The sequence below is a fragment of the Zootoca vivipara genome, chromosome 3 (assembly GCF_965207765.1).
Source record: "Zootoca vivipara chromosome 3, rZooViv2.hap1.1, whole genome shotgun sequence".
Taxonomy (NCBI): domain Eukaryota; kingdom Metazoa; phylum Chordata; class Lepidosauria; order Squamata; family Lacertidae; genus Zootoca; species Zootoca vivipara.
Genome location: NC_142586.1, coordinates 60,328,428 through 60,345,797, shown reverse-complemented (window position 1 = coordinate 60,345,797; position 17,370 = coordinate 60,328,428). Strand labels below are relative to the sequence as shown.

Here is a 17,370-nt window from a genome sequence, read left to right as displayed (position 1 = left end):
ACTTGTAGGGACCATAACCTAGGTTTAAGGTGCCATTTGATGCCTAGCTTATATATCTGAGTTCCTAACACTGTCCCCACCCTATCAGCACAGGAGGAGATGGGGGATAGTTCTGTCTGACAAGCTGAAATGCTTGCGCTACACCAAATTCCTCCCACTGAAGATAAGACTGGGTCGTCCTAAATTAACTATTCTACTCAATCCAGGGTCTATGTCTCAAGTTTAAAAAAGGTAAAGGGGTCCCTGACCATCAGGTCCAGTTGTGTCCAACTCTGGGGTTGTGGCGCTCATCTCGCTCTATAGGCTGAGGGAGCTGGCGTTTGTCTGCAGACAGCTTCTGGGTGATGTGGCCAGCATGACAAAGCTGCTTCTGGCGAACCAGAGCAGCACACGGAAACACCGTTTACCTTCCCGCCGGAGCGGTCCCTATTTATCTACTTGCACTTTGATGTGCTTTCGAACTGCTAGGTGGGCAGGAACTGGGACAAGCAACGGGAGCTCACCCCATTGCAGGGATTCGAACCGCTGGCCTTCTGATCAGCAAGCCCTAGACTCTGTGGTTTAACCCACAGCGCCACCTGGGTCCCAAGTTACATATACTTTATTTTGTTTTTATATAGATATTTAAATCTCAACATGTGTACTCCAAACACTGAGGCATACCAAAAGCTAATAATAATACTTCCTTCCCACTTATTTTTCTTTCCTCTCACCTACCCACATAATAACCTTCTATGTTAGTATAAGTGGCAGAGAGTGAGGATGGCCAGTATGCACTCTGAGCAAAAATATCTGTTGGAATAACATATGACATGTGCTGTAAAAATGGATTGAAAAAATCATTATAATTTGAACAGACTGAGTACAGCAGGCCTGAGACATTACATCGCTCAAACAGACCTGCCAAATTTACTTTGTGAAGGTGAGAGCCTACTGATATTCCTAACAGCCTCCCTTGCTCCTTCCTACTGACTGCTGCACATAATTCTCTTCCTTTGGCTTCCAACAATGGGCACTATTTTGTAAGGTTACCTCAAATGTACACTCATATCATTTTTTAAAACACTCACCTAAGGTCAACAAACACAGTGGCATCTAGAAGAGAATCATTATTTGATTTCCCAATTTAGTTTGCATAGTCAGAGACTAAAAGTGACTATGCAACATGTAGTCTAAACTCTGCCCAAAGCAGACCATTCTTCTACCAACTCTCCACAGATCAGCTAAGGCACTCAAGTTCCAAATGTGTCACAAAACTTAGACAAAGGTGCCAAGTAAAACTTAATGCAGATTCAGATGCAAACCACATCTGAATGGGCAGGCAACCTCTTCCAGAATCACCATTCAATTTGACCTAAGCTATGGAAACTTCCACAATCAGATCCTAACTGTAAGCCAAACCCATCTATCAAATCACCCAGAATAAAATTGTGCTGAGTTAAATTGCATGCCACTCAATTTGTAGTTACTTCATTTGCAAATAACTGTTCTTGTTGCCTGCTTGGATATGGAAAATCAATGTTTGTGTGAATGTACAGCCACAATACACAGTTAAGAAGTCATGCTGAACACAGTCCACCAAACGTGTATTCTGGCCTCACACCTTTCCCCCATTTTGAAATACTAGACAGCAAAAGCAGACGTTTCAGTGAGACCCTAGGGAATTGCAATATATGACTAGCATGCTGCATTTGGCTTATTAAGTTTCAAGAATAGAAAATGAAAGATGGAGCTATATGTGGGAGCTTTTCTTTTCTTTTTTAAGAACTTTCCTGAGTTCAGTGACTCACATTTAAAGCACTGAAATAGAAAACACATCCTTTATGAAGGGTATGTAGAGTATATGTCTAATTGTAATTTTTGACATTCTTTCCAATACATTACAAGCATGGAGGCCTCAGGGACCCCAAAGCAATGATGAATAATGAGCATTAAGAGTTTTGATAGCTCCACAATGGTGGAGGCAAACCAGTGGGCTTCAGAGAGACCTTTCTACTTTAATATAAGTGATTGGAAAATGCAACAGAAATATTCTATTTGTATTCATTTTTACTGTAGAGATAATGATGATGATAGTATTTTTTAAAAAATCAGTACATTTCCATAGAAGATATTTAAACAAATAACTGTATATCCTCATTCTGTTTCCTTCCCGGACCATATTTAGGTTTACATTTTCTATTATACCTTTCAGGAAAGTGGCATAATTTTGTATTTACTCAAAATGCTGACCTCCCTGTTGTCTGATGCACTGCCCAATTAAAATGAAGTAGCCTTGGGATTGAAAAATGATGATAGTTGAAAGGAATCAATCATCTTTAATCCAACTACTTTTAAAAAATTGTGGATTAGGTAGTTGGTCTTGAGTAGGCACATTATAACAAGAAAAGTCATTCACAGAGAAGAGGATTGCCAAAGACTGCATTGCACTGTTGTGATATGTACATGATGTATTGAACAAAGAACTCAGTACGACCCTCTAAAGCTGAATGTTACAAAGCCTGACTTTGGTGAGAGTAATGAATAGGGTGAGCACAGAGTTTCCTTGGTTTCATTCATCTAACTGTGACCCTGCATGATTAGCTACCAGAACTAGAATTTGTGAAGTTCTGACCTCAGACGAAGTTACATGTACACTTACAGAAGAGAGCATGCAAATATAACTTTCCTCTTGAATACTAACTTTTGCTGACATTGTGCAATAGATTTAGAAGTAAGTGCTGTCTCAGGTGCTTTTTTAAAAGGGTAGTTTGGAGTGAATGCAAACAAAACCAAATATTAAGACTATAATGTGATTATAAAAGAGATTTTAACTGCTAAACAATAATGCATATACAAACTATAAAAAGAATAATTTAATCCAACCCATGTATTTTTTATAACAGGAACATTCGATAATGTAGTTAATTATAATGCAAATATCTGCAACACAGGAAGCTTCCAAACTTTTTTCAGGGGCTGTGTCTATTACAACGCATTGCAACAATAATTCTTCTCTGTTCAATTAGGCATATTTCCCAGCACATAGGCTTGCAGCTTTTATCTCACCTTTTTGCTGAAACCAACGGAAGCTCACAATTTCAAAATAAACCCCCAAAGGGGGGAAAAGACCAAAATACATGATAGAAACTTTTTGTTTAACCTTTTATTTATTATTCAATCTATATCCCACCCTTCCTGCATAAGGAGTCCAGGGTGGCATTCCCTCCCAATGCTTCACCACTTCCCCCTTTTCTTGTAAATCCCTTCTGTTTGGGAGTCCTCAATCCTGTTATATTACAGCCACCTCTATTCCACTTCATTTTGCAATAGTGTGATATTACTTATTATGGTGCCCTAGTTTGCATCATTACACCTGTCGACAGTGAGAAATGAACACTGCCAAAACTAGTAGGATAGAAGAGATTTTTTTAAACCAACCAACCACCATAGAATTGTCTTTATTTGTAAAAGAATCTGTATTGTTAAAGAGAAAATGGGATGTAATCTCCATATGGACCCTGTTCAATGTACCCAAGTCATGTGAAACAGCAGGTTCAGAGATATAGGATTGTATTGGCATCCCACATGTAAACACTGTGCGGATTATGACTGCAAAAACTTTGAGAAGCACTAAGGCTCCAACAATTGATCGTTGGCAGAGGAAGACCCAGGACACTATATTTATAGTATTGACCAAAATTACCAGTTTCAAACAACTATGGGAGGGAAGAACCCAGACAGGGATTTTCAAAAGAACTGGACCTTGTTTATTTTGTACTGGAACCAAAAGAGATAATGTTGAAATTGTCATTATAGCTGTATTAAGCATGGCATTGTTGCTCTGATATAAATCGGATACCTTTTAAAAATGTATTCATTTCAGCATCTGAAATCTGGTATGAGGAAAGTTGGTACGTAAGTGTTCTCTCTTAATTAACTTATAGCAGGTAGTGAATTAATCACAGGAAAAGATGCTGAAGTTGGTAGCAAAATATTATCTACTGTTTACCACTTCCAAGACTCCCAAGCATCACAACCAATTCATTCAGGAGCACTTTGAAAATGACAGCTTTTATTCTTCACCCACCTTCTTTCACAAAATAATTGAGTCTGCAAAAATCCCCGTTCCCTCTGATCATATAGGCAGACTACCCAAGTGCCAAGCAAAGGAGGTGAGAGGATTTTGGTTACTGTGCTTGAGTGCAGTAACAAGTAAGTAGCCAAATGGGCAAGTCCACTAGGAGACTTAACAAATGCATAAACTCCCAAATCTAACGCTATGACATTCTCTCTCCAAGAAAAAGAAAAAGTCTAACAGCCTAGCAGACAGGAGGAAAGGCTGGAAGTCCAAAGGAGCTCAATACCATTGGTTCTCTGAACCTCCCCCCTTGTTTTTTGGCAGAGCACCTTCAGCTAGAAATAGCTCCTTTATGAACCAAGATCTCGCTCCCACTTTGACTCAGGGAAAGTTTGGGGCTTAAAACTCTACAGAATCTATACAGAGGTATGTCACCATAACTTTATGAAGTTCTAACAAAAACTCTCAAGTGCGCAACTGCCCTCCTACCTCTCAGCCACGAGAACAGGAAACCCTAAAGCAGAAGTAAATTAAGTTACTAACAAGCGTCAAATGTAAGTTTGCGGTATCTTTAAAACGAATTCTTTCACCGCTGCTATTCATAATGCCATCATTTGTTCCCTCTTTTTTTTTTAACAAAGACGGGGGGGAGATATCCTGGTAAATCACGAGCTTTGGGGTTGGTGCGAAGCCCTTTACCTGCTCTTCGGGGGGGGGAGGCTCCCTCCGTGCTTCCTTTCTGGCCCTGCCTACCTTTCTGCCCCGAAAAGAGACACCATCTCAGTCTCGGGGGAGGCTGGGGAGATATGATCTTGTCGTGTCTGGCCTAAATATGCCGCGGAAGAAAAGTGCAGACGAACGCTAAACCGGTTTATTTGGTTCCCGAGGGCTGGCAAAGCATCAGAGAGCCATTCGCGAGGCTGCAGTAAGAAGAAGAAACGCCGAGCGCGTTCCCTTCCCTGGGCCGAGAAGGAAGGCGAAACTTACATGTTCACATTACTCGGTGCGCGCAACCATCCTCTCCTGCCCAGGGCTGGCTGGCACTCTTCCTTCTCCTTCTCCACTTCGGGCTTTTCTACCTCTCCGTGGACAAGTTCACGAGCGAAGCTGCTCCATCCCCCTCAGGGCTTCCCTCTACGCGCAAAGTTGGCGGTATACAGGCTCGCGCCTCTTCCCCGCCTGAGGGGCAGGCTTAAAAAAAAGAAAACCAACCAAGAAAGCGGCACAAAACACCGCAGGGAAAACTTTGAGAGGCGGCGGCGGCAGCTGCGTCTCTTCTGAAGGCGAAGGAGGAAGGGGGAAAGGGCTCCTTTGCGCCACGTTCCCGCCCAGTGGCGGCAGGGCAAAGACCTAGAGGCCGGCCGCTCAGGTGGCTGCCGCGCCTCAAGATTCGCTTGTGGGGCTCCCGGGCGGGCTCCGGCTGGCCCCCCTCTCGCCTCAGGAGGCCGGCCTACGACGCTCAGCCCCACCCTAGAGCGGCGGGGGCGGCGGGCGGAGGGAAGGGACCCAAAAGTTTCTCAAGTACCGACGCCGCCGCACAGCTTCACACACGAGCCGACACGCTGGAATCTCCTTTTCAATGAGAAGCACGTGCTGGAAACAGGGCGGGGGGAAAGAGTTCTGCAGTTTCTGCCCAGGTTCACCGGCCTGACTTCCAAAGGGCCCTGAAACATGTGCGTTAGGAAAATCACTCGAAGGCGTCTTTTTCGCTTCCGAGGAAAGCTGCACCTGTTGACATTTTGCATTTGGCCTGGGTAAAAATCGGACTTGGAATGGTTTCGAGGGGGACCTTAGGAGTCAACTCCTAGGGGCTGAGATCCCTTTGCAACCCACCCAATATATTTGAGGGATCCGCCCCCCCCCCCGCTAGTTAAAAGGTACTGTATTGCCATTCAAATAGTGTGGGCGCGCCACGTCAAGAGATCAATAGTGTGGGCGGGGCTTACCTGAGCCCCTCCCTATTTTATGCAAGTTTGCACCCTTGACATAGACCCCCCCAAATCGTCATCAAATGACAGAGCCATGCTCATGGTTTGCATCATGAAAAGCATTAACACTTTCCCATGGCTCCATAGCACAAAAACATAGAGCCAAGGGGAGAATACCCACCTATCCTTGAGATTTTTATTCAGGATCACTTTATGGACTATGGTGGGACCCCAGAATGCTGGGTCTGTGATTTTTTTTGTATGAGCGTGGAAATGAGTTTTCATTTGATGGCTTCCATGTAAATCTCTCAAAGGACAGTGTAGATTCAGCTTTTCCTCTTACCTTCTGTTTCTCATAAGTATTCAAGGAGGCACAGCATTACTGGCAGAAGAAGAAGTGGCAATTCCATTCATATGGTACGTGCCATACACCTCCCTTGGAAGGTTTAACTGAAACATACATGTTCATCCCCTTGCAACTGCTGTGTTAAGTGAATATTGCCATGTGTGACACGATAATCAGAAATTGAACATCACTGAGTTATATTGCATCTAACCTTATTGTGCACTGCTTAGAACAGTGTTTCTCAACCACTGTTCCGCGGCACACTAGTGTGCTGCGAGATGTTGCCTGGTGTGCCGTGGGAGAATTACTTTATATACAGTATAGTCAATATAGGCACAGAGTTAATTTTTTTAACATTTTCTAATGGTGGTGTGCCTCGTGATTTTTTTCATGAAACAAGTGTGCCTTTGCCCCAAAAAGGTTGAGAAACACTGGCTTAGAAATTACAGTGTTAAGTGGTATGTAGATAGGTAGTTGAAGAAAATAAATGATTTAAGATACATGCACACACCCCTGCAAGTCACTGAGTGATGAACTCTGAAGCAATGAACATGCATTTGTGAATCAGCATGATTAATTTGTTTCACAATCACTGGCCATGTGCCAGCTGCACTAACTCAGGATCTATCAACATTCTGCTGGGATCAAAGGGAAATACATTTCCTTCCCCCATGCATGCACACTTCCTGGGAACAGAAGGTTGACTTCAGGTTGACTCATCAACTTGTTCCTGAGGGACACCCTATTCAAGAAGCAATGCATAGGATATGATAATGAGCCTGAAGAATTTCATGACCAATGTTCCAAACTGAAAAACATGAGAAGAAAATGCATAACATACTAACAGAATGTACAGCCTGCCCCCTGCCTCCAAATTAACTGTAAATCCAAAAACTGTTTGCTCTATCTACATGCAAACAACTATCTACAGTGTATATTGGGCTGGCTATTGCTAGTGATTAGTGTTATTGCTGATTATGGTTATTTATGAATTTTATTATAGCGTTTGTGGTTTTTGATATATTATTGCTTTGTAAATTATTTGCTGGACTCAGCCTTGAGACGTTCCAGCCCTAAAAGGAGGCCTATAAATATACAGTCCTGTGCATATTTCAGTGAACACCACATGCATTTTCAGTAGTATGACTTTTTTATTTGTTTGTTGCATTTATATGCCACCTTCTTCTCCATGGAGCTCAAGGTGGCTTACTTACATAGTTCTCCCATTCCTCATTTAATCCCCACAACAACCCTGTGAGGTAGGTTAGGCTGACAGGCAGTGACTGGCCTGAGGTCCAGTGAGCTTCATGGCCGAGTGGGGAATAGAACCCTGGTCTCCCAGGTCCTAGTCCAACACTCTAAAGCCACTGTACCACCATTGGCTCCAAGTTCACTAGCTGTCATTTTGGATTGGTTTAGCACATCTCAAAAACAAAACAAAAAACATGACCCCAGCTTCAGAGGTTTTACCTTCAGCTTAAAATAATACATAGGTGTTTATATACTCTAATCAAGCACCAGTATCATTATAATTAATTATTGCATGATTATTGCAGAGGTGATGTCCTAGTTCAGAGCACTAGATGAGTACCCTATCGCCCCTTACCATTGTGTGTGTACTGCACTGGTCTTAAAGTGGAGACCCGTGGTTGGGTGACAGCCTCACCCAAAGTGGGTTGTAGCAACAACACTAGCAATATAGACATTGATGGTGTAAAATTGAAGAGTGGGTTTGCCAAATGTACATTTGATCTTCGGGTGGGTCCTGAAAAGACTGAAGACTACTAATGTACAGTGGTACCTCAGGTTACAGACGCTTCAGGTTACATACACTTCAGGTTACAGACCCTGTTAACCCAGAAATAGTACCTCAGGTTAAGAACTTTGCTTCAGGATGAGAACAGAAATCGCACGGTGGCAGCAGGAGGCCCCATTAGCTAAAGTGGTACCTCAGGTTAAGAACAGTTTCAGGTTAAGAACGGACCTCCAAAACGAATTAAGTTCATAACCAGAGGTACCACTGTACTAGCTGCCACAGTTTTCAAAAAAAGAGAAATACTTTGTCCCCATGCAACAAATTCACATGAGATTGTGTTCATCTGTCAGGAACTCAAAGTGTCACAATGTACACTTTTGAAGTTCACAGTTCTGTGATCTCCTGTGAGTTGGTGACTCCAAAGTTATACAATTCACACCATACACTGAAGGTACCCTGAAGCCCTGCCTCCTCTTAATTGTTTAGAGCCCTCTACACACAAATAAACAAATGCAGTCTAATAACATAACAATTACCCATATGCAAGCATATTCTTAAATTCATGTGGTGGTGTCATCATAGGGTTGTGTGGATGCTTTGTGAAATATATAACTGCCACCCAATCTTAGAGTGCTTTCTGGGACTGCTGCTGTTGGACCATGACTCTCCTTGCTTGTTCCCTACCTAGCTTCTACTGGAGGACATTCCACTGTCTACTTCGGATGGATTAATTGCACTAGTGGAATTGCATTTCTCCCCATATAGCTGCCCACATAAAGCCTGCTGCTCTTTCCTCAGCCACCTTTGGTCTTCTCATCTGCTTTTCACATCCTCTATTTTCACATGAACCAAAAGTGAAACACCGGAGGCTTGGACCTCATCCTGCATCTCATCCTAGATGAACTGAGTGTGTGCTCTAGAATATGCCTCAGAATCCTCTGCAATACAAGAGTTCTGCAGTAGAAAAATGTTCCTTGACAATGGAATAATAGACAATATTGCTGTAAAGAAAATATCACTCACTGCCTTCAAGTACCATTTAAGGAACAAACTAGTACAGCACTTGCAGTTAAGAAATGTGACCCACTTGCACCCTACATTAATTTGATTCTTAACAATTGGTTATACCAGGTTTAACAAAAATCCAGTACTGTATATGCATTCAACTAACAGCATCAAATACAATTTGCACAAGCTCCTTTTCTCAAATCATGCACAATAGCCTGCAATGGGAACTGTGCCCACCACCTGGTTACTCAGCAAATTGCTTTGCAGAGGCCCCGTGGACATGATTATTATTTATAAATAAATAATATCGTGTGAAGTGTGAACATGTAAACGTGGTCTCTACATGTTTTGAGCACTCACAGAGCAGGCACAGTACATGCTGCTATCTGCAAAGTCCAGGGCAGGGGCTTGTGCCTCTCATCCAAGTTTTTGCTCTCCCCAGCTGAACATATGAACTAGCACTTAGGTGTGACACTGTTGTTCCTGTAAGTTCATTGGATTCTGTAAGAATTCTGAAATAAAGTATATTTGCATTGTTTTTGTTTCTAAGCTCTGCAAGTAATCTGTGCAAAATAGCCTGAAAAAGAGGTAAAAAGCCAGTCAATCTTTGCACGTTTTAAAAACCAAGCATTAGATGAATTACTGAGAGGTTCATGCAGTTCATTTTCTGCATTGACTTTTCTTATTTTCCATTTTCTGAACAGATGTGGAAGTCTAGAAATATGCAAGGAAGGCTGACCTCAAAATATTTCCATCAGGGGTACATTAGCCGAAGCACTGGAAACCTCACGAGGAAAAGTCTTCTCAGTTCTGTGTTCTCAGCCCAGTTTAGCAGGATTGAGCAGTTTGGAAAGTCTGGATAAGTTTTCAATGAGCATCTCCAAATTTGGAAGACTATCCAAACCAAAACTAAACTCTAAAACCTTTGAAGTTCATTGCTATATTTTTGTGTGTATATTTTTTGCTTTTACACTGTGACTAGTTTTGCTTTTACACTGGTAACAACCTACAAGTCCCAAAGTGACAAAGGAAGTCATATTACAGGTCATTTGCAGCCAATTGATTCAAAGACTTGGGATGATGATAGTAATAGTAATAATCTACATTTCTGTATTAAAGATGGAAACTAAATGCCACATGTTAACATTGGGGGAAAAATCAACATGTAGCAAAGCCTTCTGACTCACAGTGCTTCATCCTGAAGGCAAAAGAAGTACCATAGTTTTGGTTCCTGAGTAAATCATTGTTGGCAGTGTATGCCACTGGAATGAATAACTCTTATGAAGCAGTTCCAATCCATTGAAACTGATGGTAGTTTTCCCTATTGATTTCAGAAAAGTTATGATTGCAGCTCATACTCTCCAGTTCTTCACTGGATGCACTTTATTACTTTTGCATTTTTGTGGCTTGGGAAAACCCTGCTTCAGTGTAGGAGAGTGGATCAGTTGACAGCTCCTGGTCCCTCCAGACCTACACCTCCGTGATATATTGATCCAAGATCTGCTGATCTCAGCACCTGTGGCTATGGGATCAAATTATAAGTATGTAGCCATTTCCCACATTTTGCAAACTTACAAGATGTATGGAAACAAAGCTCAGCAAGGGAAAGAAAACCATAGAAATAGTCCAGAGGTACGCCTTGTGAATAATAATATTTGTGTTGGCTTTCCACGAAGAGCAGTTGAATGTGGTGAATGGATGAAAGCTCCTTTTCCCTTTAACAACCGAACTTGTTCTCTATTTTTACAGACAGACCATAAAAATAATAAAATAATAGTGGGAAACTTAAGCAAACTGATCATATCTCCATGTATGAAACTTTGCTTATTATTAATAGACGCAGCAGCTAAACAGCTAGGAACTGTCCACTCTGCTCACAGCTGCTCTCTCCCCAGATGGGCTGGACCCCTCCTGCCCCTCACAGGGACATCGGTTCCATCTGCCCTGTGAGGAAGAACAGCAGACCTTCTGGTCTAGAGGCAATGGGCCTTGTGATTCCATCTGTCATGGCAGGAGTAATGAGAAGCTGGTAGATTCCAAGCAGGTTCCAGAAGGCCAAGATCCCACCCCGTAAGGTCAACAAATTCAGGCTGCCTTGTTGCCTCTGCCAGGAATGTTGGTCCACCAAGCTATTTCTCAAGGACCCAGCAGTGCCTGTGAGCACTGTGAGCAAAACATGCGTCAGATCCTCCCTCTCCAAGGAAACGCCGACAGGACCCACACATTAGCAACTCCATACTCTCCAACATCTCTCCTATGAAAATAGGAATTTCCTACCATACCCTCTGATGAAAATAGAGACATCCTAAGGAAAAGCAGGACATTCCAGGATCAAATCAGAAACCAGGATGGCTTCTTTAAATCCGGGGCTGTCCCTGGAAAATAGGGACACTTGGAGGGTCTGCAACTGTGCCAATTGCTCGAAACCCCTACGCACAAGCACCTGCTCATGTAGGTGTTCCTTTGTGCACAGACCATGCTCAAAGCACCAACAAAAGAGAGCCGAGCTAGCTCAAGAAGATGACATAGGAAAAGCCTCAGTCCTGCTTCATGCTTCTTTTTCGGCAATCGCTCATAGCCAAGTAAGATTGTCTTCCATGAACATGGTCTTAAGTGAGTCCGTAAGTGGGGGCCAATTCTGGATCTACTATGAATGCCATAAATATGAATTAACACAAAACCAAGGCTAGTTTCAGCTTTTTTCCTGGTCCCAGACAGCTAGGCACAACACCAATTGTGCTGTTCCATCTCTGATTCATAAGATGGCTCCTTTGCTGAGGCTTGGTACTCATGCAAACAGAAATGGGGTAATAGAGTCTCTCTCCAGAATTTCAAAGTGTTTTATATTATTATTATTATTATTATTATTATTATTAAGGATTACGGGTTTGGAGGGAAACTTCTGTGTTTGGAAGTTTGCATTTTGGTGCCAAGATTTAAGGAAGCCACTTTCTGAAAACTAAATCTTAACTTTCAAATATTTGTCGTCTTTTGAACAGAAGAGGTTGAATACAGACTTGCCCCCCACCCCAAAAAGAAAGGCCTCACCTACTTAAGGAATGGGGTTTTTGATCAGGAGGGAGGTCGTTTTTGCTATTTTTTTGCCATTCCCTGTCATGTTGCCTCTTATGTTTGTTACAAACCCAGAATCTAGCAGAAATCCAGACCTAGTGTCAGAGGCTGCAAGGGCACCAGATGGACAGCTAGGCCAGGCTCAGGGCTCAGAGCTGACCGTTGAAGCTAAAGAGACCATGGCACTAATTTGTCATGGTTTCATACTCTTGCATATTTGTTTCAGAGAGAGAATCCACTCCACATCACATCTAAATTAACAGCAAAACTCTGATTGCATTTTGTTGTTCTGGTCTGCATAAATTCTAGCATTCCTTTTTTTAGAGCTTTTCGTTAATTTTTGTCAGTGATTTTGTCAGTCAACACTTCAGATTTCATACAGACCATCCTTTATCCTCATCCTGTTGGTCTTTGGAGCATTTGCAGAAAATTGCTCTCAAATGGCTTTCTACTGACTGTTCATATTTACTGCTGGAGAGAAATATGTTCTAAGATGTATATATTCTGCTATATAGAATCTAAGACAGCACTAAAATACTTCTTTGATTAGAGGAGGGCAGAATATAAGCAATTTTTGAAATGGGAAGTGAAAGGGTTAAGTGATAGGCATTTGTTTAATAAATATAGCCCACCTTTCTTGGTTGCAATCTAGGACTTCATTTGTAGGAAGATTTAGGGTGGTTCCACGTATTACATGGCAACAAATTCAGATTTGCTATGCATCAAGTATGCACACAATAGCACTATTGCCAATTAATATTTTGTCAGTGTGGTATGAATATAACTGCTCTGCTAGATACAGAAATATGCCTGATTTCTATTATTGCGTATTTCATCTTGGCTGTAGTCTAAACTTCCACAGAGCCTAATACATTTGTTTAGAGTACAATGTGGATAAATGCCAGACTGAACTATTTGTTTTCCATATACATGACAATTGTTTTGATATCATGTCCTTGGCTGAGAGGCCAGATATTACTGACCTATCCCTCTCAATCTTCTGTTCTTCGGTAAAAAGTTTTTTTTGTGTGTGTGTTTGATTGAAATGTAACAAGAATACTTTTTTTATTGGTTCTAAATCACAAGACGTGTGGAATCCCAGGGAGCTTTCTTTAAAATAAAAGATCATCCTGTTATATCACTTCTTCCTTGCATTCGTAGAGGGATATTGCTGGATAGTTAAAGCAATTGTTCATTAGGTGCTTTCCAGTCCCCAGAAAGCTGACATTTTGTGTGATTTCTTTGCAAGACATTAGATTCTGAGAACACAGATATAAATTGAGTTCTACTCCACTTCATCTTACCAAAGAAATTTCTGTCTTATGAGGGCAAACAAGGAGACAGATATATGAACACACATAATTGTGGTCTGTTATTATATTTTCCTCCAATTCTTATCAAAATGAAGACACTCTGTGGAGCTTCAGTGCATTTTACATTATAGCAGCCGGTCCATAAAATGCACACACATAAACACAATCTTTCTCTGTTTTAGAATACAAAAAACAAATAAACAAACAAAGAGTCTTGTGGCATCTTAAATATTTCATCAAATTTATAATGGCACAAGGTTATGTGTGCTACAATCCACTTCAGATGCGTGTAGAACTATCCTGGTTCCCCTCTGTTTTGTTTTTTTTAGGTGGGAGGAATTGCAAACAGTGATGCCAGAGGGACCTGAAAGACATTTTCTCCATCTCAGGGTGAAGATTTCCTTACATTGTGTGGTTTCTTGGGTGCTTTCCATGTCTACACCTCAAACAGTGTTGGAACAAGCTTCCACAAGAACATAGTAACTACTACCTTCAGAAATTCAATGAAACAAACAAACTTTTTAAAAATAAACACACGTTCCCAGTAGTCTGCACTGTTATTTTACTTTTTATTTTTACATTAACCCAGCAACATCCTAAACTCTAACTTTTTGATCTCCCTGCCCATCCCCCTCAATTGCTGGCTCACTGCCCCCCTCCCAAATAGCTGGGATTGCAGCTAGGGAAGGAAGGGTTAACCCTCCCCGCCCCAGTGTGCTGTCTACAATGTCCCCCCACCCCTGGTAACTTTAAACAGACCTTATAAAACCATCCTTGAAATATTAATATAGAAAATTGGAGAAGACAGATAGACAAGAATAATAATAAAATATGACTGTGTGATGTCAACTAGATGAACTCTCTTGGAAGCGTGCAATTTATGATCCTACCCAGTTTTCCCAGAGCTCATTCTGTTGTGTCCCAGACAGTTGTTTCCATTTATTAAATTAAGGCAGAGATTGAATAATTGTAACATCCTGAACTCAGCTTTTGTGCTGGAACAGAAAGGCACACTTAAAAAGCTTAACTTTGTCTGGCTTTGGTGCTTTTTTCTTTAAATATAAAAGAGATGCATATGATAATCAGGACCTTCGGATCTTGTTGAGTTTTTGTTTTGCATAATGTCACTAATGATAGACTACTGATTTTTTTAAAAAACCCAAAACTCTATGAATGATTTAAATATCTCTTTGAGTCTGGAGTAAATATTTTACGATATCTTCAAAAGAAAACTGCAGAGAAGAAAAATGTTTACAGATGTAAACTACTCTGATTTTGTTTACAGAACATGGTGATCAGGATTCATTTTATCCAGTGGATGAGGTCAGGTAGCCTTAGGGTGGTCTTGCATGTAATTTCACCACAAAGAAATCTGCGGTAGTTTGTATGCATGGTGTTTTCCACAGCTGAAGATGAATATCAAAGGCTTTTGTTTCCAGCAAAAGTCTCACCACATCATAAGTGAAAACAAGTCATGGTATATAAGTCAGTGGGTTACTGGAAAATGATCCTTTCAGACATATATATATATATATCATATGGGTTGATTGTGTTGAAAGCTGTTAACAGCTCCAGGAGAAACAACAGGGACGTCCACTGTCCACTTCCTGGCAAAAGTCACCCACCAACGTGACCAAAGGATCCAGCTATCAGTTTCAGGCAAGAAAGCTTGGAGCTGAGTTGCTACCACAGACTCAAACACCGTCCTCAGAAATGAGAAATTAATTCTCAGTTGATACAGATACTGGTACTTACCTAAAAGCGCAGAGTTCAGTGAATGTGCTTTTTCTCCAGCAGAGGCCCCACTGTGCTTCCTTTAAATGTGATGGTGCGACAACGGATGCAGCGGCACTTTCCCCTCTCACGCCATTAGACCCGCTCTCACTTAGATAAATTGCCCCCACCTCACTGAACAACCCTTTGCGTGTGAAGACCTTTAAACCTTCCCCTTAAATAAATTCAGACAAGACTCAAATTTTGGTTTGTTTTTTTTGGCAGAATTTAGGCCACAGCTTTATTGAGCAAGTGAGTGGTTGCATAGGCTCTGTTCAACTAGCTCCCTGCACAATTGCAGGTAGAGCTGACCCAGGGCACCACCATAGGTCAGCCTAGGGTGAACACCTGGATAGGCGGAAAGCCGGGACATGCTATGTCCCCCACCCAGAACCCCTCTCAGGATTGTCCAAACCACTGAGTCCCTGGATTCCTTTAACGGAATACCCTTCACATAGGGATGGCGAGAGCATTCCCCCATCCCTATCACCTGAACCAGAGCCTATCCGCAACCTTACAAGTTGTGATGATCTGCTATGCGGCAGGTGAAGCCCAAGTGGCACCAGCCAATCAGCCAAGTGGGGAAAATTCCTGCCGTGCCCCTGTCCCAATGACAGACAACACACGATGGCATAGCAAGGTCAAGCACACAAGCCCTAAAAGTAGGGAGAGGTGGGAGGAAGCTCTGGGTCATGTGCATGGGTCCCTTGATACGTTTAGCCTGTGTCCCATCGGCCTGATCGAACACTTCATCAAGGGACCTACCAATTGAGTGTTGTGGCTATCCAATCATACCCACCCACAACACAAGGGCTTGGTTGCCAGGTCTCACCGCAACGTGTGCCCTCTTTAAGGGAGGACCCGATTTACCCGAAGATTTCTTTTCCTTTCCTCTTGAAAGTCTATCCCAGAGTATCCTGCGGGGGACCTTGGTGATGGGATACTTAGTAAGTTGGAGTTGCAGACAGGTTTTCTTTAAATAAACAATAAAGATTTATTTAAGGCAAGATAGTATATAACACAAATGGATAAAACTTAGGTTACTTCAGGCATGCAGTACAATTACACTTTAATTTGTCCTCAGTTGTTTTGCGTTATAGGTTTGGTTCCTTTAAACGGTGATAGTTTCTTTCAGTTATCCGCCCCCTTTAACAATCCAGCTCCTGAGGTACCTTAAGCAATAGACCAAAGGGCTCTCCACACCCCCTCCCTTCACTGGGTTTGGGAGTTTCTTCTTTTCCTTAGAATAATCTCTCCCCTCCAGACTAGATTTGATTCCCAAGTAGGCTGTTCCTTTCCAGCTCCTACTTCTCCTAGCTCAACCTCTGCCTCCCAGTAAAATTCTGGCCTATTCCTCCTACAGGACACCACACTCTGTCCTTCACAACACACTCAGAGTGGAAGTTGTTTATTTTTCCAGAACCAACAATTTCTCGCATTCACTCTTTCTACCTCAACCTGTCTCCTAACCTGTCTCCCTACCTCTCTCTCAACCTCTATTCCAACCCACTTCAACCAACTCACAACTGTCTCTCAAACCCCCTCCTTTTAAACTCTCCCTCTTGGAACCACAGCCAATCAGAGGCTGTCGTTCATTAACCATTTGCTGGCAGGGAGGGAAAGAAAGAAAGAAAGAAAAGAAACACTTTTTGATCTAACCGGTCCAGCAAAACCCAACTTTTTCATCACAGAGGGTCCCACATGTTTAACAAGAAACGTGTTAATTATTCCTGCCAGGGCCTGCCTGCCCATGAGGCGGGGTGAAGCACTGCCCTGTTCCCTCTACCACTTGCCCTGCTGCTTCTGCCACTGGCCAGAACTTGCCATCACTCAGCCTAGGTAAGGGATGCTTGGGCAGGGGCAGCAGGGCAGCAGTGGCAGACAGAGTGGCTATTTACAAAGAGGATTGCTGAAAACTCTTGACTGGTGAATTTTAAAACCTATCTGCAATGAACACATAGCTCACAGCTCATTTTCTTGTCTGAAGGGGACCAAAGAAATGTAGGTCCAGAGATTTCCATGATTCCCAGGAATATGGGCCAAAGGCTCATTTTGTTTCAAAAAACAATCCAAGCTTATCAACTTTTTTTTGATTGAATTTGGGAAAGGAAGAA

At 42.1% G+C, this 17,370-nt stretch overlaps 1 protein-coding gene across 6 annotated transcripts in view; it reads right to left on the bottom strand.

Annotated features, from left to right (window-relative positions):
• Positions 1-5,643, bottom strand: part of ADGRG6 (adhesion G protein-coupled receptor G6) — a 101,100-nt gene extending 95,457 nt beyond the window's left edge. For all 6 annotated transcript variants that reach the window (XM_035108855.3, XM_035108856.3, XM_088666228.1 and 3 more), the window contains exon 1: positions 5,048-5,643. In XM_035108855.3, the coding sequence (XP_034964746.1) occupies positions 5,048-5,049 (2 nt within the window). In that variant the 5' untranslated portion in view covers positions 5,050-5,643. The remainder of the gene's footprint in view (positions 1-5,047) is intronic.
• Between the last annotated feature and the right edge of the window lie 11,727 nt (positions 5,644-17,370).